General features: G+C 40.9%; 2 protein-coding genes across 5 annotated transcripts in view; both read right to left on the bottom strand.

The window, feature by feature from the left end:
- Positions 1–2375, bottom strand: part of LOC308081344 (protein FAM107B) — a 44080-nt gene extending 41705 nt beyond the window's left edge. Inside the window, exon 1 of the mRNA XM_080423165.1 lies at positions 1832–2375. Within this exon, the coding sequence (XP_080279291.1) occupies positions 1832–1855 (24 nt within the window). The 5' untranslated portion in view covers positions 1856–2375. The remainder of the gene's footprint in view (positions 1–1831) is intronic.
- Positions 2376–19429: 17054 nt separating this feature from the next.
- Positions 19430–26256, bottom strand: part of LOC308083099 (receptor-type tyrosine-protein phosphatase gamma-like) — a 387100-nt gene continuing 380273 nt past the window's right edge. For all 4 annotated transcript variants that reach the window (XM_080425241.1, XM_080425240.1, XM_080425239.1 and 1 more), the window contains exons 28-29: positions 25017–25152; positions 19430–22785 (exon numbers count right to left, since the gene is read on the bottom strand). In XM_080425241.1, the coding sequence (XP_080281367.1) occupies positions 22636–22785; positions 25017–25152 (286 nt within the window). In that variant the 3' untranslated portion in view covers positions 19430–22635. The remainder of the gene's footprint in view (positions 22786–25016; positions 25153–26256) is intronic.

Below are 26256 nucleotides of genomic sequence, written 5' to 3' on the forward strand. Positions count from 1 at the left end.
TTGTGAACATGAAGACCTGAGTTTGAATCTGACCGCCGTCTTGTCTTGCATGTCTCTCCTCTCTCTCTGCACTTGGTTTCTTCCCTATCTGAAGTAAAGTATAAACCAGCAAAAAAAATTGAGAAATAATAGTTTGTTTTCAATTGAAAAATGTGCCACATGTTTTCAGTGAGCAACGTAGTCGTATGACTAGTTTAAGTATGAATTGGGTGTTAAGAGAGGTTATATGAGGGGTGATGTAGGCACCCCATAATACTACTGTTGCATAGCTGAGATACACACTGTCAGCTGTCATCTGTATACACAACACCATGGCAATGCAACACATGCTCCGATCCACACACCCACATACTGTAACAGGTGTGTCCCGCCCCATAGCTTCAATATGTGTGAATGCACGATATGCTCTTATGCCGCAAGTTCCACTCATACAGTAAACATCCAGAGAATGTATGGAGTTACATCCCCTGGTCTTATGTGTGCCTTGGTTTTCATTGTGGAGATTTAGATGGAGAATAGGTACATTGTGAGGAAGTGTAAAATTTGACCATGTTTAGTGGAAACAAAGCACCCTGTCTGGCTCTCTGACAACTGTTTGGAATATATGTTCTCAAACAAGTATGTTTTGGACATAAATGTTGTGTAAATGTTGAAATAATATATTTCCTCTGTGTGTTGAATCATTCACAGATACTCGTAGCTCAGATGCAATAATTTATTAAGACGTTAAAGAAAAAACAATGTTTTATCAGCTGAGCTGCCTTCATCAGGCGGCTTAGTCTTTCTTTAATGTCTTACTAAATTACTGCTTCAGAGCAGTGATTGTGTGGCTACTTTAATGTATTTTATGCTTGCTTTCATTAGCCAGCACGTCTACATGATGTGTGTTTCCTCTAATGTATTGAGATACAATAACAGTGGTATTGTTCAGCTTGCAGTATGTACAGTATACTCCCACTGTGGTGAAGATCATACAGGCCCAAATTGGTGTTGATGAAAATAACTCGAAGCCGATGTTCCGTTTCTCTCAAACGTTACATTTCTCTCAAATGTCACATTTAAGCCCTTTGAGAAAAAAAATCTCAATCACAACTAGAAAAAGTGCTCCTCGGAGCACATGTCTCCGCCAGGTCAGGTACGTTATTCTGGCCTCCTGGTGGCGCTATAATAGGCCAATGTGAAAAGGGTGCCATTTATTCTTAGGTCTTTCACGGCAATCAGACACTGCATTCATGATTTGAGGCATTTTGTTCCAAAAATGTGTTTTGCTAAATTAGACCTGCTGGTGGCGCTATAACAGGCCAATGTGAAAAGGGTGGCATTTCTTCCTCAGCCTAGTGGGAATGTGCGTGTGAAAATTCACGGAAATCGCAAGCTGCGTGCATAGTTTGAGGCTTTTTGTTCAAAACGGACCAATCCTGCGAACTTTGGAAGCCAACCTTAGGCAATGAGGATGGAATATGGGAAATCGGACAGATTCGTGTTGATCACATGACTGTAGAGATACTGTGTACCGATTTGCATGACGTTTGGATCAAATCTGTAGGAGTAATGTAAAAAAATGCGTTTTGCACAAATCGGCCTCCTGGTGGCGCTATAACAGGCCCATGTGAAAAAATTGGGGCAGAGGTTCTGAATTGGCATCCAGGCCAACGGTGCCGGAGATTAGCTGCTAACACACAGACAGGACGGACACACACACACGGACACACACACACACACGGACGGACGGACAGGGGGCAAAACATACTCTCTCGCCATGCCTTTCGGCCTGGCGGAGACAATTATGCTGCATAAAATGTATCCATACTTAAACAGTAAACAGCAATACCTTTTTTCCATAAGACGCTCCCATTGTTTGTGATTGTGTGTCCACAAGATTTGAAACAATTGCAGTAAACAACCACTGCAAGTTCCTGCAAGGGTCTCCACTTCTTTGCCTTTGTTGTTTCAGGGTCTGTTCTTGTCTGTCCCAGCAGCGTTCTCCTGTGTCGGGACAGACACACAGACAGACAGACAGACAGACAGACAGACAGACAGACAGAGAGTCCAGTGACAGTAGTGTCCTCAGCCTGGCTCTCACCCTGTCTGGCTCTCTGACAACTGACTGGGATCAGTTAGGTTGTTTGCTAAAAAAGGTGAGTCGAAAACAAAAATGGATCTTCAAAAGATATAAATTCCAACATTGTCAGCTCCACAGTGGGACTAAAAATAGGTCCAAGGTAATGAAAAGGCCATTCTTGATTATGAGGCAGCCTGGCTGTGCAAAGAGAGGCAGAGTGTGGTGGAGGGCTGTAGACTGCCCATGTGTGTATGTGTGTGTGTGTGTGTCAGTGAGTGTGCAAAGTGCCTATCTGTGCAGAGCTGGAAGGGCAGGCCCTTCTCAGCCACCTGTGACTCCCTACTCTTAACTTGAGGAGTTAAGGATAACAGCACCAGCTTATGCTAATTGGCAGTGACAAGGCAACAAGAGCAAAGGGAGAGAGAGAGTAGCCTGGGCCATAGATTGTGATTGTGCCACTGTGCCACTAATCGTCTAGGATTATGTCAGTGGCATGGTATACTGTTTCCCTCTTAAGGTGTAGCAAAATGTACTGTAATACTACTTTGAAATATCATATCGCATTGAAAGACCATAGCACCCGCCTTGAGAAATTGCAATTCCATCTTAAAATAGCCTAATATCTTTAAGCCACTGTAACATGTCTGCACCAAAGGCGTGTCGTGTTTTTGCAGCTGGCTGCGGTAAATCCATTCAACAGTAACACACTGCATTACCAAATAGAAAAAATGTATTAAATTAAAATAGATGCAAAAGGCTAGCCTTGAACAGATATGCTTGCACAATTACAGTAGCTGCTTTTTTTTTTACATTGTACATACATTGTGGTCATTTATTTTTATTAATTATATTTAGCATTAATCTAATCTCTCAAGACAGATTCTGCTAACATCAGAATCTGTCAGCACCTTAAGCAGGAATAAACGCAGAAGCACCCGGGAAGAAGTGGACTATAAAAGGGGGGGAGCCAAACAGAGTTCCTGTCTTTACACAAAAAAGGAGGTGGTGCCCCCAGAGGCACCGAGTGGGTTCCCAGACTGGCATGAATCAGACTGATCGACGCTTTTATTTATTGTTGTATTTTTTAGCTTTTTCTCCCCAAATTTAGTAGTTACGCCAATTAGTTCCTCTCCACACACATTGTGCGTTGTCACTGCTGTCGTATCCTACTGACTCACCTGCCAGTGCGGAGTCCTCACCGGGAGGACGTAGAGCCTCCGTCCTACTCCTCCCGCCCAACACTCCCTGATGATAGGTGCCGCCTGCAGCCCATGGGTATTGCTTTGAGAAATGTCACCCTCCACGCCCTGGCTGCCCTCCCCTAAACACGGGCCAATTGTGTTCGTATATATCGTGCTTCAATAGATGCCGCCTTGGTCAGCCGCTCGTGTCATCCATACCTAAATCCATTCCTATGTCTGACCATGTAGCACAAATCGGTACCATCTGGGTGGGCAAATTGTAGTTGTGATTTTTATTTTATTTTTATCCTATATATCCTTATATGATAGACCTTGCTGACTGGTAGCTTATCAGTGTTTTTACCGCTTAAAGTAATGGACTCAAAAAAGGGAAAGTGCCTTCCCTGGAAATCATATTTATTTCAATATATCCTCTCCCTGGGGTGTGTCTGCACTATCATTCAGAATAGTCTAATGATTAGAGACACCACAGGTGAGACACCACAGGTGTCGATGTGACTCTAATCGACACTTGTGGTGTCTCGCTTCTCTGCTTGCAAAGTGCTTCCGGACATTGTGTGAGCCATTTGACCTGCTGTGGTACACGGAATTCTAAAACATTTGGTTTTGTATGATGTATGATTTCACTTCCCTCTCTTTGTTTACTTGTCTGTCTGTTACCAACACATCTCTGTTGGTGGGATTACCATAAAACGTGTATACTGTATGTGTGTGTGTGTGCGTATGAAAATGTTTTAGTTGCCAAGATTAGGTTCAAGATTAAATATTATAGGCAGTTTGTGTGCTTTTTGGAAAACAATGATAAGCTAATGTGGGAAATAACACATTTCCAATAAATATGAAAAGCTACTCCTGTGGGAAGGCTATCTCTGTGCTGTCCGGCAGCAACCAGCTAACTCCAAAATGTTCATTTTTCAGGAAATGACAAAATAAATAAATAAATGGAGTTAGGAGGTTTTGTTCATCGTTGATAAGTACAGCTAAATGGACCTCCAAGCTCACAATGAGGTTGGAGGTCAAAAAGGGGTGGAGCCTGGAGTCAGCTAAACCAGCTAACTCCACCCCCCTTAGCTGGTTTAGGAGAACGTTTAAGGATCCAATGGAGTTATCTGCAGGGATGAGCTGTGGGGGTGCTCAGGGGGTCCGCGACCCCTTAGCTCTGGCGCTACCCCTTAGCTCTGGCGCTAACTAAAAGGAAAATAAAATGAATTAATTGAAACAAAAATAAAAACAACAAATTAACAATGCAACTAAATAATAAGATATAATTACATTAAAAATCACATGTTGAATACAGTATTTCAACTAGCACTGAGCTGATCGGCTATGTGCACATGCGTGCACGGTGACGTGCACCGTGCAGCAAATAGAGCCCCCCTAGCTAAAAAATCCACAGCTCATCACTGGTTAGCTGGTTTTGTCAGAAGCACTTTTTAATACTTTTCATTGGTTCAATATTTTTTTAACCAACACACAGACGTAAAGGGTGATCAATAGCACTGATTTATGGAATAAAATGCAAAAGTGGGAAAATGGAGTTAGCTGGTTTCTGCCGGACAGCAACGATTTAATGTACTTGCATTGACCCTATAAGCAATTCAATATACCGTAGGTAAGGTTTTGCCCACTCAAATGGTACCAATATTTGGTCTGGCCCACATGGACTAATAGATTTAAAACTATGATGCTGTTTTTGGCTCCCTCTAGAGTCCGTTTTGGACGAGTGGGGCTGTTCAGTAGATGTGCATGGAGACAAGATAAATGGTCATGTGACTGCACTATAGTACAATACAAGGTCATTGTTGTATAATGGATATTATACCGCATACTACTTTGAAGAGTACAATACAGTATATATATCATATCAGGACAGTATGCCGTTTACATGCCGCTTAGCATGGCAGCATACAAGCTGCATTGTCATAATTAAAGTACTAACATTGCAGGATATGGCTCAGAGTCTGCGGTTCAATGCGATTAATAAACCACATGAACCCTAGCATCCCTAATCTGGGCATGTCATCATGGGCGAACATTTGGAAAAAGTAGGCGACCGATCGTTCACAGAAGATATAGCCAATCTACAATCTGACAATCTGTGTGTGAGGTGAGCTGTGTCTGGGTGTGAGCTTGTATGTATGTATGAGCGTGGTTATTTTCAGCCAAGAGATTTGGTGTAGAGGGAAACAAGGAGGATACCAAGCATAGACCCCTGGGGGACCCTGGTCAATGAAGTATAATGAATATATAGTGGGGTTTAGGGGGTCAAAACACCTGCACTGGAACCACAAAGCACCACAAAATGTATTCGTTTTCCGATTGATTTATCTGAGACTGCCGTGAATGCCTCATAAATATAGTACACCACAAACAACCCTTTGACTTTGAAAAGTAAACACATTAAAATAACTTCCACCTTTTGTCTGTTATAAGCCCTGGTGGCGTGGGCTACATGAGAATGCAGTGATGACTGAAATTACCATAAACACAGCAGAAAGAAATAGACTTCTTAAACGATCATTAATAATGTTATTTGGTGCTCATGGAAGTGGGAATTGTTAGTTGGATTGATTTCATTTGGAATAAAAAAATGTCACGCAATCTGTGTGGAGGTGCAGGGAGAGTGTATATACTGTACGTGCAAATACTCAGCATTGTCTCTCATCTGTGTTTGTCTAGACAGAAAGAGGGGAAAAGAGGGAAAGAGAGAGAGAGAGAGAGAGAGGCTAAAACCTCCATTTTCCTATTTCAATTTGTTTCCTTTCTCCTGTTATGTTACGTGACATAACGGCAGGTTCTTGAAACAAGTCCTGTACTCTTTGCAATTGCATTGCGAAGATACAAATCGTTGCTGTCGGGTAGAAACCTTGTACAGTATATCCTTGCCAATGTAGTTATAATTTAGTCACAAGTTAACAAGGTAACTTATTGGTTAAATATTTATGAAACCCACAGACACACTTAACCATTTTCAAAAATAGCAAAAATAGCAGATCTACAACCTCAGAACACATTGTGAGCTTGTACTGTAGATCGATTATTTTCGTTACTTTTGTGTGACACAGTAGTATGACGAAGTAGGGCATCGAATTAAAAAATAAATAAATATGGAGATACAATGTTATCACCCGACAGTGACGAAATGCTGATCAAGGCACAGACTTTAAGAGAGTGTCACCACGAGGCTATTCTGTGAGCGGTTGAGCTGTCAACATTGTGCGAAGAGTGAACAGAATAGAATTTGTAGAGCTCTTAGAACCAATTTTGGCTGTGGAATGTGGATGTGAATTTTGGTTCATCCTTTTCAGAAAGCTACACAAACATCTGGATGCTTTTTCAGCTCAAGAGCCTTTGAGTGTCTCCCCGGGACTCCCCCTGGAACCAAACTTACAAAAATACTATATGAATTAACTACTTAAAGGGATAGTTCACCCCCCAAAAATCCTTGTTTCTATCGATTAGTCATCCCATGGAGACTTGAATTCATGGATATCTTTTTGTTTTAATCCAATAATTTCATGACCAGCGGACCGGTAGGAGACACAAAGGAGACTCTTTGTGTCTCCTACCGGAACCGCTGCCAATAATGACAGATACCGAGATCTCCATGTGGGCATATTGGTCGGATCGGCGGTACAACTTTGTTTTCTAAATTTACAAACCAGGTTGAAAGTAAGCAAGTTTCCAAAGTCTAAAATCTGTTTCTATGGTTCCCTTATGGGGATCTATTTCATTCCATTCCCTGTAAAATGTAGTTGGCAAATCAGTTATTATAATTCATGCTTACAGGGAATGCATGAAATGAGACAGAGCTGTGACGCCAAATATGCTTAAATATTTATGCTCTATATATTTATGCTCAATAAATATATGTATTCATTCCATGAAGCTTTGGGCCAAGTGCAACTAAGACCTAGAGGCTATTTAAGGACATCACCTGACATTTTCCTGAGTTTCCTGCTGGCTTAACACTTGGCCTACAGTATATATATTACATTTTGTACTCTATGGGTCCCAAGCTTTCAATTTTCAAACCATGTTGTGAAAACATTGAAGGTGTTAGGGCAGTTGATTGAACAGCAGAGAGACTTGCATTGACACACTCTTGTTCCCTCAGACAGCTGTGATGACTAACAGCAAAACACACCTACTGTCGTTTAGCTGCAGTGGTTCTCAAGCATTTTCACTTCAAGGACCTCCGAATTAATGTGTAATTTGGCCGCGGACCCCCACAAAGGAACATTTGGTTTTCAAAATAATAAGATAAGATAAAAAAATTCAAAAATCGTCAAAAATAGCAGATATACATGCTCATATTGCGTTGTGAGCTTGTAGATCGGCCATTTTCAAATAGCGTTAAATTAGTTGAACTGCTTTTGATGATGAGGAGCCCCTGGAACCCCCCCAAGGATCCATGGGGTCTGAGAACCACTGGCTTAGCAGAAAGAATCAATCAACACACCATACTCTTACTGTGGGTGGGGGAACCAACTGCTGTAAAGGTCACGTTGAGTTAGCTGAACTCAAACGTGCCCTTGGGACCATGTTATACAATAGCACTCCAGTCCAGCCGTCTGAGGACGACATAGTAGAGAGAGAGAGAACCACTGGAAAGATCTTTATTGTCACTGTTTGAACTACAGCAAGGACTCAACCTGGCGTCCCTATTTTGGGCATGTCATCATTGGCAAACATTTTCCAATTTCTTCTTGTAGTATAATAGGGCTTAAGTGGCTAATAGAAATTGCTTTCCTAGGACTGTCCCATACAGGAAATAAATATACATATGGCTTACATTGTTAATTTAAAAATACAGTATATTGTAAAGGGCATATTGTAAGAAAAATATCATATACATTTATGCTGGAGGGGGGCGTATGCTGGTGGTTGGACGCTGGGAGGATGCTGTTACAGTAGGTACAGTAAATCCAATGAATCGTTGCAATGAAGATTGGTACCTATTAGCTTGTACCTCTAGACGCCAGCCCAGTCTACTGGCTGGAACACTTTTACTGCTGAAGTCCAGTGAAATGGAAAATTGACAAGTTTCTCTGGAATTAATGAGACATGCAGTTACATTATTACATGCTATTAGGTAATATTGTTGGAAATGGTTCTTTTTTTGCAGTACTTGATTGAATGAGGACAAGGCACAGACAGGTATTCATAACACACGTGATCTGTCTCTCTCTCTCTCTTACATGTGCGCACGCTCACACACACACACACACGCACACACACACACACACACACACACACACACACACACACACACACACACACACACACACACACACACACACACACACACACACACACACACACACACACACACACACACACACATAAAATTGATATCCCGACCTGAATTTTTGTATCTGTTTACTAAAGACGGCGAGACCCCTGTTACTGAACAAATTCACTCTATAGCAATGATTACTATCAGAATACATAGCTATTTAACACTTATTTCAACAAAAGAACATCACTTACACCCCCTTTAACTTATTCTGTCACCTTAAAAGTAGTTAAAGGGAGTGCTGTGTGCGTGTGTGCATGCGTTCTTGGTGTGCCCTTGAGCACAACACTGAAGCCATAGCTGTGTACTGTGGTTTTCAAACTGGGGCCAAGGACCCACAGGGGTGAAAATGAGTTTAACCCTTGCATTGTGTTAGAAACCTACCGACAGTTTTGGGTGACCCGTGATTTAACTCATTCCAAAATACTCAAAAAATTCTAATTTTCATAAATTCCCCCCCCCCACCTCATATAGCTGACTTGTTATGCATTAAACACATTTTAAAATATTATTTTGGGTTAGGGTTTCATCTTTCAATATAGCTCGTTTTCGATTATAACAATGTTAAAATTCACTCATTACATTTCCTATAATGAAGACAATGGATAATGATGTTATCTAGCTAAAATAGACTAATATTAGAACACTTCCAAAAATAAAATACTTGTTTTTGTTTAATATTATTAAAAATAGTGACATCTGTGGTGTTAAGGGTCAAAATTGACCCGTATACCATAGAAGGTAAAAAGTCATTTATTTTTCATAAAACCCAAACTTTATTTTACTCCTAATAGCAAATGCAAATTGAGGACACGTTTCTCTCAGTCTCAAAAATGTAAACATTGAATATTGACAATTTGGGGGGAATTGAGCCACACTTCTCTGCCGGGTCATATTTGACCCTAGCCCTGAAACATGACTGTCATACCATGACAGTCATGGTGCCGAGTCCCCCTGGTCTAAAGTTGTGTTCGATTTTTTCACATTGCCATCTCTCACATAAACATAAACGTTCAGATTTCAAATATAAAGTGCTTACCACCGAGCCACGGATGTTACAAGGCGATGCGGACCACGATGAGTACCCGTATCTCCCGTATTGTTCAATAAAAAGCATTTTAATCCCATCGCCGGCCATTTTCTTTTTTTGTTTTTTATTGTTTTGTAATGTATCAGAGTGCAATACACCTCCCAACCATTAGTGTCGCATGGTTGAAAGTATCGGAGACAATTTGGAGAAAATGGCCGGCGATGGGATTAAAATGCTTTTTATTGAACAATACGGGAGATACGGGTACTCATCGCGGTCCGCATCGCCTTGTAACATCCGTGGCTCGGTGGTAAGCACTTTATATTTGAAATCTGAACGTTTATGTTTATGTGAGAGATGGCAATGTGAAAAAATCGAACACAACTTTAGACCAGGGGGACTCGGCACCATGACGCTTGTATACAAGCGTCATGTGAACCATGGCTAATTTGACCCTTAACACCACAGAAGTCACTTCTTTTTATAGAGACCATCAGAATGAACTAAAATGGTGGTAATTAATTTTGTTGCGTTAAAATAGCTGTTTCTGATGATATCATGAAGCCTTGTTCCAATAAAGAAATGTAAAGGGTACTTTTTACCTATTTAAACTTGAAAACAGGTAAAAAACACAATGGAAGGGTTAACCACTTTAATCCTATGTTTTACTTCGGCTATTTACAACGCAAACACAAATCTTCTCTTTTGGGGGCCCCGGCACAAAAGCTTTTTAGATGAGGATCCGTGGCCAAATACTTACTCAATTTTGTGGATCCTTCCCATGAACAAGTTTGGGAAGTCACTCAGGACAGTGGCATGATCAAAATTCTTCCACACTGCCAATATTTGCCACTAGACAGTGCTGTTGCCCCCAACAGTGGCTGTTGACTTGTGTTCCTCACCAGAGCACACTCCACTCCTAGTACATTATCTGTCCATTATCTCACTGCTCGCTATTATAATGCTGGTGCTCAGCGAACGACCGTCTGCTGTCCCATGGACAAATTATATCAATTTTCTCTGGATGGGGGAATGGAGCAGGTCTAACTCTATGCATTAACTAGAGGGGAGACACTTTAATATATGATGTGTTTCTTCAGCAGTGCTCTGTGGAACGATGATGCAGCGGGCAAACGCGGCGGGAAAAGTAATGGAGCTCAAAAGCAATTACAATAACGCTTTGGATAAAAAGACAAAATGGAGAACGGAGGCATAGGAAATCAACTCCCAACTAATCTTTGGCTAATGGTATTTCAGATGTCAGACTACAAACTTACTACAAACACGGTCACAGTGGCTGAGCACAAATAAAGGGGAGAGCAGGGAGAGAGAAGGGAGATAGAGAGATAGACTAAATGAACAAAGATGTTCCCTTGGTTCCATTATTAATAGCTTCATATTATTTGATGCTGATAAGAACAAGAGGAAGAGATAGTGCCTGATTGTTTTCATCAGATAGCTTTCATCCAGCAGCCCTCCCCGGCAAAACACATTTACTGCAGAGTAACGAGCGCCAGTGTGGTTGGGAAAATAGGAAGCGTTGGCTTATTAAGATTGCGAGGGCCGATATGGAGAAGTATATCCGTCTAGACCTGTCATTGTGTGTGTGTGTGTGTGTGTGTGTGTGTGTGTGTGTGTGTGTGTGTGTGTGTGTGTGTGTGTGTGTGTGTGTGTGTGTGTGTGTGTGTGTGTGTCTCTGACTATATACTGTTTGTTGACTCAGTGTTTGTCTCTCTCTCCCCTCTCTCCCTTTCTCTTCCTACTCCGTTTGTCATTGTCTCTCTTTTGGCCTTTCTCCCACCTCTCTCCCTCCCTCTCTCACCCTGTATGCCTCTCTTTTCTCACTCTTTCACATTCTCCATCCTTCCTGGCTGAACCTTCACACCTACTGTAACCGGTGGTGGACAGTAACGAAGTACATTTACTTGAGTAGGCTACTTAAGTAAATATTTTACCTGTATCTGTATTCTGTACTTTACTTGAGTTGAGTATTTGTATTTGTTGGATACTTATGACTTTCACTTCACTACATTTCTAGGAAGGGAAAAAGTATGATATGAATTGACCACTTAAGCCCTAATTGGCACACTTTCTTTTTCCTCAGATGGGTTCCTTGACATGAACCACTGGTGTACTGTGGAAGCACTCTCTGTACTAGGCAGTTCAGTCACACCTGAAATTAAGATTATGATACCATCTAGTCCCTGCACTCTATTTCCTACCAGCTTCCTATTAGAGTCCCACAGAGTTTTTAGAGTGGGGTTTCACCTTCAAAGGACATTTTAGCAGCACATAACCAAGCGGAGGCAAACCATATCTTTAATATCTTTACTCATGCAGTCCTCTATGTAAAATGAATATACCAGTATAACGGCAGAGGAATACTGTATGTTTATGTCTGTTGTAGGTGACTGACTAAATGCTTGAGTCCTGGCAGGGTTTAATTTGTAGTTAATTTTAGGGATGCACAATTAATCGGTCATCAAATTGGTATCGGCAATATTGGCCTTAAAAAGCAATATTGCATCGGACCGATCTAAAAGATAACATTTTTGTATAATATTTATGTTTGAATGTGGAGCTGAAAAACCTTTTTCTGAAAGACTCTAGATTCAATCAGTGCTTTCTGGGGAAGCTTTCAAAAGGGTAAACAAGATGGAATACACTTTCTTTCCCAGTTATTGTATAACAGGTGTAAGGTAAACCATACTAGAAACTTATAATTGCAATATTGGTATCAGTCGATTTGACCATGCAATCAATCGTTAATCGGATATCGGGCAACATTTTTATTTGATGCATCCCTGGTTAATTTGCTTGTGTGTGAGTGGCACTTACCTCTTTGCCTCTCTGTGGTATGTTTTCTTTTTCTTTTTTGAGTGGACTGTACACAGACAGGCCGAGGTGAATGGATCAATGCCCACACACTGAGTTTTCATCGACTAGTGTTGGATATGTTTGGACACGAACTCTGTGATGCAGGTGTTTTGTGTTTGTCTGAGAAAAGGTCACAGAACAGATTCACCAAGCCATAAAAATGCTGTGCACGGCTCCTGGGCTGGATGTTGTGGTTCCGGAGAAAGATTGAGTGGGATTCATCCTCATCACAACTGAACTGACTAGGGGGACCACACACGTCCACACACACACACACACACACGCACACACACACACACACACACACACACACACACACACACACACACACACACACACACACACACACACACACACACACACACACACACACACACACACACACACGCGCACACACACACACGCACGCACACACACGCACACACGCGCACACACACACACACACGCGCACACACACACACACACACACACACGCACGCACGCACGCACACGCACACGCACACACACACTGTAGTCCAATGTGGGTTTGTGGTATAAACTCATCTCTTTCCCTATTGGGAGGATGGTATAAGTAAATGCATAATAAAACTAGAAAGCAAAATGAGGTTTATTCAAAAGAATTATCGAAATAAAAATGTAACAATATTTTGCATAACTTGTAAGCTACATCTACATGATAACATAACTGCAAGTCATATATATTAATAAGAAACACAACTGCATTCAAATGTATTAAAACAAAATGTTCATCTGGTCATAAAAAAGACTGAACAAGTCATGACATATCGTGCTATATGTTATTGCTGAAGTTTAGTTTTGAAAGAATGGCCTCACAATATTTATGGTTTTTTCTTTCATTCATAGACAGACTGACGGACGGACGGACGGTCAGGCGGGTGAAAACACTTCAGAGGTAAAAAAAAAAATGTTTTGTGCATTATTTGCTTGTGAACAAGCAACTAATGCACATTGATTTATCACTCAATATTAACAGAACATGTCAATTGAGGAGTATAAGGTAAATGTAAGACATTTGAAGCTGATTATAACATTACATTGGTACTGTAGTCCGTTGCCTGTTCTCCTTCCTCCAGGGGGTTTTGGCAAAAGAGGGGTGGGGGAATGATGGCTGTTTATCTGTATCTAAGATGGATGGAGCAAACACTTGTGTTTACAACATGTGCACTCAGCAGACAGTGGTGATCTGTAACTAAGTACTGTACTTAAGTAAGATTTTGAGGTACTTTTACTTTACTCGAGTATATCCATTTTTCATTATTTTATACTGCTACTCCATTACATATCAGAGGCAAATATTGTACTTTTTACTACACCACAATTATTTGAAAACTTTATTTACAAGTTACTTTGTAGATTTGGATTATTATTACAAAACATACATTAACCCATTAAGCCCTATTTTATACTTAGGCTATTTTCAAAGGATTCTGACTTTTTACATTGTGATATTGCTACTTTTACTTAAAAGTAGCTAAATAAGTGCACTTGTTCCACCACTAGGCATACAGGCCCTGTCACCTTGCAGAAGATTACAGTTTTTCACAATTGTTAACACACAAAAAGCGAAAATTCGGCACAATTTTCACAACCTTAACTTCATGTACTAATCGCTCGACCCAATTTGGCACTACTTCACACTCCCTTATCTGCATTAGACTCTGACTTTCCTTCTTTACACTCATCACTATCATTACATTATCACCTTGTTGTCCAAACACTACACACAATGTTCAGTTGTTGCACACACTTCTCACATAAAATCTCAAAGCATCAATCTACAACACACCTTGTTGTCCAAACACTACACACAATGTTCAGTTGTTGCACACACTTCTCACGTAAAATCTCAAAGCATCAACCAACAACACACAAATAGTCAAATCTCTAAACATTCAGGTCTGGTGAGCAATTTGCACCACCGGGCTGCTCCAGTGCGTGAGTGGTTCCAGGACCACCCACATTTTTCCGTTCTGTACCTTCCACCTTATTCTCCTTTCCTGAATCCCATTGAGGAGTTCTTTTGAGCTTGGAGGTGGAAGGTATACAGTATGAACGGAACCCACAGAGCCGGGTCCCACTGCTCCAGGCCATGGAGGAGTCTTGTGGCGACGTCACTGTTAGGGTGTGAATCTTCTGCTATCTCACGATTTGATTCTATTCCGATTCTTGGGGTCACAATTCCGATTATTTTCCGATTTTTTCAAAACAAACGATTCTCGATTAAAATATGTTTTTTTTCCAATTCAAAATCGAAAAATGTCATTATACAAAAATCGTGAAAATCGATTGAACCCCTAGTCACTGTTGAGGCCTGTCAGGGCTTCATGCGCCACTCGAGGCGTTTCTTCCAACGCTGCTTGGACAGGGAGAACATTGCCTATGATGTGAATGAGGCCCTCTGGCCAGACATGAACCGGAGGCATGATGCCTAAATCATGTAGAGAAATAAAACATTTTTGGCTGCATATTTGTGTTTTGTTTTATGTTTGACTATGAAAAAAGTAGGCCTACATACACTGAGTCATTTTACAAAATAAATTGTCAATGTCATTCATATGGTGTGTTCCATTTCTATGATTGTGTTTTCAATTTTGCCCTGCAGTGTGCTGTAAATGTTTGGTAGTGTGCAGCACATGCTTATTGTGTGTACTGTAATGAATGGTATGTGTGTGTCATTTGAAAATATGGCTGTGTGTACCAAATGTACCAAAAATTGTGAACAGTTAAAAGATTTGATGGCAAAGAGTCATCTTGCAAAGGCAGTGTGGGGTTTAGCATTTTGTGTGTGAGGTTTTCAGTTTTGTGTGTGCAGTTTTGAGAAAGCCGTTATTGTTTTGAGAAACGTGTGTTAACAATTGTGAAAAACTGTAATAGAGCAGGTTGTATGGTGGGGACTTGACACATTTTAAAGCTTGGGGCTATTTGCCCTCAAACCATAACTGTATTTTAGACAAATGCGACCCAGTGTGTCTGAGGTGATGAAACCCTTAGCTGGCTCAACACACTGCAATAGATCCATGTAATGACTGTCTCCGCCAGGCCGAAGGCACGCACACTCCCTAGAGGCCAAGAAAAAACCTCTGCCCCAAATTTTTCACATTGGCCTGTTGTAGCGCCACCAGGAGGCAAATTTTTGCTAAACATATTTTTTTATATTACTCCTACAGATTTTGTCCAAACATCACGCCAATCGGTACACATTATCAGTATAGTCATGTGATCAAGACAAATCTGTCAGATTTTTCATATTCCATCCTGATTGGCTAAGATTGTCTTCCAAAGTTTGCAGGAGTGGCTCGTTTTGAACAAAATGCCTCAAATCATGCCGTGAAACTTTGCACGCACATTCCCACTAGGCCAAGAAAGAAATGCCACCCCATAATATTTCAAATCGGCTTCATGGTGGCGCTATAACAGGCCGATTCACGTTTTGGTTTATAACTCTTTAACCATAGGTCATACAAAAAAAATTCCTTGGATTCCTTGGATCATTACAGAACTTGCCAAATAAGCCATGCCCATTTCCGCCTGACAAGTTTTCCGCCATGTTGTTTCTTTGCAAAACACAGTTATTGCTACTACTCCTACCATCTGTGTCCAAACCTCACCCATATTGGTACACATTATCTCTGTAGTCATGTGATCAAGATGTATGATTTTTGGGATTCTATTACGATTGACTATGATTGGCTTTCAAAGTTTTCTAGATGGGCCCATTCTGCATGATATGCTACAAGCACTGCTGGTCCGATCGGCAGGAAACTTGGTTTGCACGCACACTCCCAGTAGGCCAAGGAAGAATCTCCAACCATTTTTTTTCAAATCGGCCCGTTATAGCGCCACCATGACAGATTTTTGCGCAACACATTTTTTGTTACTACTCCTCCTACAAATTATGTCCAAACCTCACGCAAATCGGTATACAGTAGGCTACATTATCTCTTTAGTCATGTGATCAAGACATTTCTCATTTTACACTCCGATTGGCTATGATTGGCTTCCAAAGTTTGTGGGGGTGGCCGTTTTGCACAAAATGCCACACATCATGAACGCAGTGCCTGATTGCTGGGAAACTCCCCACGCACATTCCCACTAAGCCAAGGAAGAACCTCCATCCCAAAGCTTCCTATGGTGCTTCCCTGTCTTCTATAGTGCTTCCTATGGTGCATCTTCTATGGCGCTTACTATGGTGCCTCCCTGTCATCTACGGTGCTTCCTATGGTGCCTCCCTGTCTTCTATGGTGCTTCCTATGGTGCATCTTCTATGGCGCTTACTATGGTGCTCCCCTGTCATCTACTGTATGGTGCTTCCTATGGTGCTCCCCTGTCATCTACTGTATGGTGCTTCCTATGGTGCTTCCCTGTCATCTACATGTATGTATGGTGTTTTCTATGTCTTCTCTGACATCCCTTTCACAGCCCTGTGACATGATACTGACCATGATACTAACATGGTACTGACCATCATACTGACCATGATATGGAGACACAATGACCAGTAATACAGACACAATAACCAGTACCATGGAGACACAATGACCAGTACCATGACATCCCTGTCACAGTGCTGTGTGAGGGGCCTGATGTGCCTTACATCCCTGTGACAGGCAAATGCACTACCAATTATTCTACTTCTACATTTACTTCTACTTTTGATGTCCTGAGTTACATCAAAGACACAAATAAACAGTGCAAGTTTGTACCTTCCCTTTGTTTTCGGAATGGATAATTTGTGTACTTTACTTGTGTACTTTTGTGAAATAGTGTTTTGGCTACTCCAAGCCACCATAAACTACAACCAACAGTATGATTCACTCATCTCCAGAAACTAATTTGCAGTTGGACTGTTTGGCAGATGGAATTGGCTTCCTCCTCTTGCAGTACAGCACCATCAATAGTTTGTGATAATGTTATGAGCGCCTCTAAACTTATATTGTATCGAGAATGTCATATCATAAATAACTTTTTTTGTTCTTGCCATTAGTTGTATTTTATGTTTGTTAGTTTTTTACGGGGCCAGGCTCAGGCACTGAGCCAAGGCTCCGTCTTAATATTGGCAGTATTCGTCTTCTTTCTCTGCCGTTTTTCGCAGTTCTGGCTTAACTGTGCATACGCTTTTTACGAAACTCGGCCATATGGTAGATGGTCTTGAAAAACTATCAAGAAATAATTCTCACACTCATTCGTCAAAGGGTGGCGCTATAGCACTCAATTGAAAAATCCCAACTTTGAACAGGTACAACTCATGCCCTGTTTGACCATACACGCTGAGGAAGGCTTGACGCCGAAACGCGTCCGTGTGTGCTGTGTTGTCCGTGCATATGAATTAAAAGTACCAGAAGGACTTCGGAGTGCTGGCTATTGCTTTATTTACTGTGAATCTTTGTGAGCCGTGCACCTGCAAAACTGCACCATATACAGACTGAGAGTGCTCGTTGTTATTTTCTATTGTGACCTACAGCCATGAAACTTCGATACACACATGCGTCTACTCATGATGAACAACTTTCACACTCTGACTTTTGACCTCTGACCTTTAGATCTCCCACCATTTTGAATTATATGAAAAGCAGTTAAAATCTATCTCCTCCTGGGATTTTTGAGCAATCTGCACGGAACGTTCTACACATGTACTTTGGACCTATACCGACAAAAAGCCTGTTTGAAATGTCTTTAATTGAAAAAATTAAGCTTTAATGAGCCAATGAATATTGCAGTTTTATGACAATTATTCATCTGCCCCTAACACATACATGCAGACTCACAATTCTTTGAAACTTTGCAGTAATGTAGAGGGTCATTCCAAATATCACTGAAACCAATCTTACTCCAATTGGCCAAAGGGGGGCGCTATAGCAATTTTTGGAACATGCAAGCTTTAAACTGGCATGAGTCATGCCTCGTTTGGCCGACAGCCGTGAAACTTGCTTACACTTGTGCCTTGACTTATGAGAAACACATCTATCACTTTGACCAGTAAGCTCCGCATCATAGATTGTCCGCAATTTTGAGCAGTTTGAAAAACACTTAAACCCAGGATTTTTGAGTAATTCGCATGAAACTGTGTCATCTGTTTGTACTCCTTTTTCACCAGTTTAGGTCTGTTGGTCCAATGGCTTCTCTCTACAGCATCTGCCTGACAACCGCAAGGTCGCCAGTTCAAGCCTCACTTCATGCAGACTTTTACATTTAAAGTGCATTGCAAACAACATGACTGTATCAATTAATACATGTGCAATTGTTAAAGATAACATGAAATGCTTATTTGAGAGTATGTTTTTTCAATATATGACATACTTCATTGTGAAAATAGCCAATCTACAATCTCACTACTTTTCAGATAGCAACGTTTTGTGAGCTTGTAGATCGTCTACTTTCACTAGTTTCTGTTCCATCGGTAGATGGTTAGGGAACCAGTGATCTAGAGTAGTTAGCAAAACAGAGGCTTGGTTCATCAGGGACGGAAAGAGTTATATATATCAACAGACACTACCAGGGCTATCATATCTCTAGCTCAATGAGAAGAAAGGCAGCCTATGAGTCCGGAGGTCACTGGTTTGATCCCTGTCCCCGACGATGTGTTGAGGTGATCATGATTTGGCATTCTTAGGCTTACGCATAGTATTTCTTGAGGTTAGGGGTAGGCATAGTTTTACTGAGGTTAGGGTTAGTGAGGGTTTAAAATGCTCATGTTAATTGCATGGTTTTCTTTCTCTCAAGTTCAGTCTTCTATGTTTCTATGGCTTATTGTGCATATTACTTATCATTGCTTCTTTCTTTTTTCTTTCTGCATTCCCTGGCCCCGCTTATCGCTGCTTGCAGCTATATTCATGATATTGTTTTTGTTCTTATTTACCTTTTGTTTGTTCTTAATTTTAACATGTTCTTGTTACACATACATTTTAATTACGCAGAAAAGTTCAGACGTCATCACACAATTGATTTCAGCAAAGTACATCAAAACCCATATTTTATTTTATGTATAGCAATACCATTTACATATTAAATAACACTATAATAGAATGCTTTGATATAGCTTTCAATGAAACAAACAACAAAAACAAAACGGTAATTTTTTTGTCAATTATTTCATGTTTACAAAAGAGGACGGAACAGTCGCCTGTTCAAAATGGGGTCAATGGGAGGAAATTATTCTGTGACATTTGAAAGCTATTCTATTGCACATCTGGACAACAGAGTTATAGCCTCCATAGAATGAAAGAAATGAAATTACCAAACCAAGGGGAATAACATTTGTAATATCACAATCACTGCCTTGAAATTTAATGGGAGATGTGTGAGGTTGGAGATTGGAATGTGATGACCACCACAAGCTCAATGCACAGAGAACCAGGATCCACATGGTCCACCACGAAAGCAATATGCCATGACAGGAGGAAAATAATACATTCACCTGAACAGATCCAATTCAATGAGCATTTACCAGAAACATCAGTGTCAGATGCGGTGAAATCAGGACCAGAGAAAAGTGATAAATTGTAATAGATACATTACTGCAATGAGAAATAGTAGGATAAAACAATGGGATGACACCTCCCCCCTCACAAAAAAAGAAATAGTATTTCATATGGTCCGTTCCCTCCGACACAGTGAACAGATATAAAGTTTCCAGAGAAAGGTTTTGTTTTGTCACAGAGGCAACAAAATATGTACATTACTTCTGGGTAGTACACCTAGATTTGCGCTTTAAAGGCAACACAAAAGAGATTTGATGAAGCTAGTAAGTGTGCTCAGTGGTAGCCTGGGGATGACGGAAGGAAAATGTCAGACTGATAAGCTTGAGACAAAGTAGAAGTACATTTATTTCACCATACACTGTAAAACATGCCATCAGTAGCTATGCTTCTATCCAAGTATTTTTGTTTATAGCAATTACAACATGTTTCATATTAGAACACCTGAGTGGAAAAAGCACATTTTAATACATTTTACTCAATATCACAGGATATTTTCTATTTATTTTTTTTACTTTTGTTTCAGGTGGAAAAGCTTTGTCGATACATAAATCATGTGATAAATAGCTAATAGTTATCCTTCCCAATATTAATAGTTTTTTTTTCTCATGTAGGCTATGTACTTTCTGATTGCATATTCCACGTTCAGGTAACCTGTATTCACTGCAGCCCACCTGATGGAGGCAAACCTACTTTATATGTTTAGTGATATTGTCTAACAAAATTGCTTAACAATTGGATTGGAACACAGCTAAAATTGACGAGGGGCAAATGATCTATTGTTGCTTCTCCAAATGTTGGAGAATGAGCCAATCAATCCCTTTAAAAGAAGATAAAAGACAGAGATGTCATTGCATCTTTCCTCTATCTTGCTGTATGCAACTTTAAAGCACAATAAAAGAGTCTTTAAACCAAATGGTTTTGGATTACAATGATTGCTGGAAGTAGTAGAACGGCCATTGCTCTTGACAGATTTATTCTAGCATGGGTGAAAGAGGGTGTACACCGGGGGAAGAAGGAAAAATAAATGGGAAGAAAAAAGCTCTAACTTTTCTGTATGGAACGGAGTCAAGTCTTTGGTAAAAGTTAAAAAATCAAACTACATTATCCCCATTGTTTTGCTGTCATACATTATATAGAGATATAGAGACTGAATAGCGTGATATTGTGCTATGTAAAACTTATTTAACTGAAATAGGAAAATACATATCCCTTTCAGAAGCTTGATAGCACAATATCTCTGACTTCTCTTAGGCCACAAACCCCCAAATCCATCTCATCTCCAAAGAAAACAAGAAATGTTACTGAAAATTCAAGCGATACAGTGTGGGCAAAAAACCTATGTACACAAGGCCTTGTGAGGTTAGAGTGAATGAGCGCACCTCTCTCGGGATAAGCAACAACTAAACAAATATGCAAAATAAACCATTTTCAAAATGCCGTTTTCAAAGAAGGGGGAATGGCAGGTTGTTGCATCATTAGCTGTATTTCACAAGGACGTTGGGCACTGTATCTGTGTGTGTGTGTGTGTGTGTGTGTGTGTGTGTGTGTGTGTGTGTGTGTGTGTGTGTGTGTGTTGGAGAGTTTGGATGACTTAGCAGCATACAGGAGAGGATGGGAGGAGGGAGTCCCTCCTTCCCCAGAGGTTGGGCTGATGGATGGATCTGACCCATAGAGTTATATATATCAATCTGACCTGACTGTGAGTCGAGTGGGAAACAGTTAGATGTGGTCTGCTGTGGAAATCAAACCTGGCCTCAAAGAACATGAATAAAATAAAATAAAAATCAACAACATCATCATGATTAAGGATATATTTATATATGTATACATATGGTATTTCCATATATTAAAAAGCATGATAACAATAATAATGAGTCATAGATAGAAATGATAAAATTTCACAGTAGCTGTTTGTTACACCACTTTAGATATTCCAACACTGGTGTGAATGGCAAAAGGTGGAAAATAAGGTGAGGAGAAAAAAAAAAGAAGCTCTTTAAAAAACAAACATAAAATGTTGGTTGTCTGACAACCAACTACAGGTGTTATGATAAATGAGTGGTATCTTATGGTATGTAATAAGAGTGAGCAGAGCAGAGGTGTACACAAGGCTGAAGTTGAACAGCATTTGTTATTCAAAGCGGGCGGATAGGAGGAATTCCTGCCTTCCTCTTGCACTGTCTTAAATCAACCAGTAGAGGGCAGGCTGAGCAATGTTCTTCACAGAAGCAGGTTGGTTTTAGGGTGTTAGCCATGGAATGTGGAAACAACAATCAGAGCTTGAAGTGGGGACGAGTGGGTCAGCTTTAGTCTAGGCAGGAACACTGACATTATATAGTGCAAACAAGAAAAGACAGAAAAAAGTGTTTCTCGTCGCCGCCGCCGTGAAACTCAAAAATGCAGGTGCAAACCTCTCAGTAGGAGAACATTAAGACATAAAATGGCGAAAAAAATAAATATCAAAAACTTTTTATCAGTGTAAAAAAGTAATCAGGTTATTCTTAACCAAGAGTTCTGGCAAAAAAGGCCTCGAAAAGTCTTGTCCACAATTGTTCCTTTTAACGTTTTACAAAGTTAAGTGCCTCCCTTTTCATCTTGGGTGAGGGGGGTGGGGGGGTGTGGCGCGGGACCCCCGTAGCTCCAGCCAGCCCCTGCAGTGGGGGGCCTCAGACCAGCGACTCCATGCTCTCTGCCGGGTCGGACTGGTCCGACATGGAGGCCATGGTTCCATTCATGTCCCTGGTCAGGACACCTGAGCCGGTCTCCTTGGTGCTGACCAGGCTCAGTAGGGCTTTGTAAAGGTACTGGTACTGGTCCTATGGAGGAGGAGAGAGGGGAGAGGAGAAAAGAGAGAGAAAGAGTGCGTACATTACAGGAACAAATACCGTAGAACGCAGCTGAGTCAGTTCTGTGATGAAATTAAAACAATAATGCAAATAAGGATTAAATGGCTTTTGTGTTTCTTTATATTTACATCATGACCTTTATTTTTCAAAATCGATTTCTATGCTGCAGTTACCCCCGTCTTCTTATATGAGAGGAAATCCTAGGTTTAACATCACAGCAATGCTGCCTCTAACATAAACAACTCTGCTAACCAGAAATATGCTTTAGTCTTGATTAACATGATATAGTACATTATGTGATTATGAAGCTAAAATTACATCAATTGCATTATTTAAAGAAATCTACGCAGATTTATGTCAGGCCACATTAATAGCAGTATAACAATAATTGTTTAAGTCAGGGGCGTCAAACTAATTACAGGTCACAGCCACATTGGGCAAAATGTGACTTTATGCCAGTGCACACTCCCACAGCTGTCACTGCCTTTGTTTTTCCAGCCTGCCGTCTCATTCTCAGTCTCGCTTTACTAACATTGTTTATGAATATTACTTTTGTGATTGGTATTACAGCCACAGGCTACAAGGCTGTCAGTGGCCAGCAATTATGAAGTATTATAGTACTTGACTATCATTATGACAGGCTTTATAATGCGTTATGATTACATTATGAGTACTTATGACTGAGTGCTTATAACTGTAGTTATACAGTGTTATAAGCAGATTACAAAGCATTTATATTGGGCCTTATAAGTCATTATAAATGCAACACCAGTTTCTGAGCAGTTATTATTTTCATAATCGTCATTCCAATGTCTATGCGTCACCTGCGAGCGCAGTTCAGATTGATTAATGATCATTGCAGAGAAAGCCTGCTCACAGAGATAGTCCGTTGTACCAGAACCTCCCGAACGATCATCATACTGCTAAGTCTCCCAACGTTTTGTGAACAAGGTTTGCTGTTTATTCAGCACTGCTTCGAGTTCGTTTGACTTTTGCATTCTGCGTCCTACTCCATAGTTGTCATGTATTTCTCAGTTTGATGTTGTATTCCTTTGCAACAGCCACTTTCGAGCGGATTCGACACACAGGTTTGCCGCTGAACTCAAAGAAAAAGGGATTATTTTCAATCATTTAACGTCCGACCTTCGACATCAACTTTACATTTGTTGGACAGCATTTTGAACCACAGCAAGTAAACAGTCTCAGCTTGTGTCTGACAATGTAGTTTACACAAAGCGAGAGCTTTAACAGACATCTATTGTTATACTGTTTACAGTGGTGAGGAATGGATTGGCAGACAGGTAAAGACAGCCAGAGCGACAATCGGCTAGGTAACTGCCGTTTTTCGCTATGCTAAAACACAACAAGCTCATCAGCAAGGAGGAGACGGTAGAGACAGAGAGAGCGGCAAACGGCGAGAGCAGCACCAGAGGGGCTACATATAGAATTTGACGGTTTCTTTTTCTCAAATCATCCGGATTGGACACTATGGGGCTGATATGGCCAGTGGGCTGGCAGTTTGTATTATAAAAGTATAATACTTTAACTATCATGAAAGTTTTAGGTTGATTAGTCACCAGCACTTACAGTATGTGAGAAAAAGTGAGATTATCTTTTGCGACTGCGACTCCTGTATGTCCATATACATTGTCATCAATACTGCAAAATATTTTTACATCAGGATGTCTTCTGTGCCAGAACAAACTCATTGTAACCTCTTACTTGGCAACAAAGACTTTCTAAGAATGCCCCAAACACAGTCTGAATTGTTGTTAATAGAATATCTTACTTGTCCTGGACATACAAACTAAATCAAGTATAGCATAGCTTTATGTTTAAGCCTAACTCGTATTATATACAGTATTGCATTACCACTTGTTCAATGGTCAGTGAAGACATCCTGGTAGTGTAGGTAGGTATCTCTTTTGAAACCTAACGTCTTTCATAAACACACAAACATCATGTGTACTGTATTGAGGGTGCAGGATTGCCCTCAGGAGCACTTTTTGGGGGTTCACCGCCTTACTCAAGGGCACTTTAGCAGAGCTTGTGGACAAATCAGTAAACCAAAATAGCCACCGTCCAGTAAGCAGCACACAGTCGTCGGAACACAACCTCCAGCTGGTGCCAGGAATCAAACCCGCAACCTTTTCCGTTACAGTTCTGCCTTGCTGCCATCTGCAACCCAATAGTTGACTTACAATGTCTGTGAAGACCCCGGGCCTCATGAGGTTAATCATCTTGGCCACTTGATAGACATCCACGGCACTCTCGCTCTCCAGCTGCTGTGACAGGGTGGTGAGGGCACACAGCATGCCCGCCGATACCGCGCCCAACCTGAAACAACCCACACACAGCACAGGGTTAGCATGCACCATGACAGCCACTATTAGGTCTATATGGTAACACCCAGAATGCGTGGCACCATTAGCGATCTAACTCAAAGTTTAACCACATGAACCCCTAAATGTACAATTCTGGGGTGAACATTCCGCAGCAATAGCAGATCTACAAGCTCACAACATGTTGCAACACATTATCCAATTTTTTTGGCAAAGACCCTATCTAGAGAAAATAAAAATCACACCCTGTGTGAAGTGGGCGGTGTCTTGCTAGCTAATCACAATACTGAATGGAGTCAACCAATCATGTACAAAAAATAAATACATTTATTGAAACACTCTTTATGATGGAAGAAACCATAACTTTAAAAAAAACAAATTTATGTTTTTTTTTAAAGTTATGGTTTCTTATATAGGGCTATGCACATGTGTCATGTGACACTGGCCAATCACAGTCCTGAATAGACTGTGATTGGCCAATCACGGTGCAGGGTTTGTTGTACAAATATCCAAACCTCACTTGTACATTTTTGGCCAATCACAGCGCAGGATTTGTTGTACAAATATCCAAACCTCACTTATAGGGGCGGTTTCACCGCCCAAAAATCACACCCAGTGTGAAGTGGGCGGTGTGGTCACAGTGGTCATCACAGTGATGGAAGTTCACTTAAAGAAAAGTAATATTGTGGACCAACCATTGTACACCCCTAACTTAAAAAAAAACATACGTGTTTTTTTTAAGTGCATAGTCCTATTTATAGGACTATGCACATGTGTCATGTGTTTCACTAGCCAATCACAGTCCTGAATAGAGTCAGCGGTGGCCAATCACGGTGCAGGGTTAGGGGGGTACAATGGTGGCCAATCACAGCGCAGGGTTGGGGGGGTACAATGGGTGGGGGGGGGGTACAATGGTGGCCAATCACAGTGCAGCGAATGTCGATGTCCAAACCTCACTTATAGGGGCGGTTTCACCGCCCAAAAAGGAGTAAATATAAAGCCCTGGGGGATCCCAGTCTTAACTCATTGGCCGCCATTATCGCATTAACGCGATCTAATAAATAGCGCGCTTGGCCGCCAGGATCGCATTAATGCGATC

Source organism: Gymnoscopelus braueri (assembly GCF_963280865.1).
Source record: "Gymnoscopelus braueri genome assembly, chromosome: 3".
NCBI lineage: Eukaryota > Metazoa > Chordata > Actinopteri > Myctophiformes > Myctophidae > Gymnoscopelus > Gymnoscopelus braueri.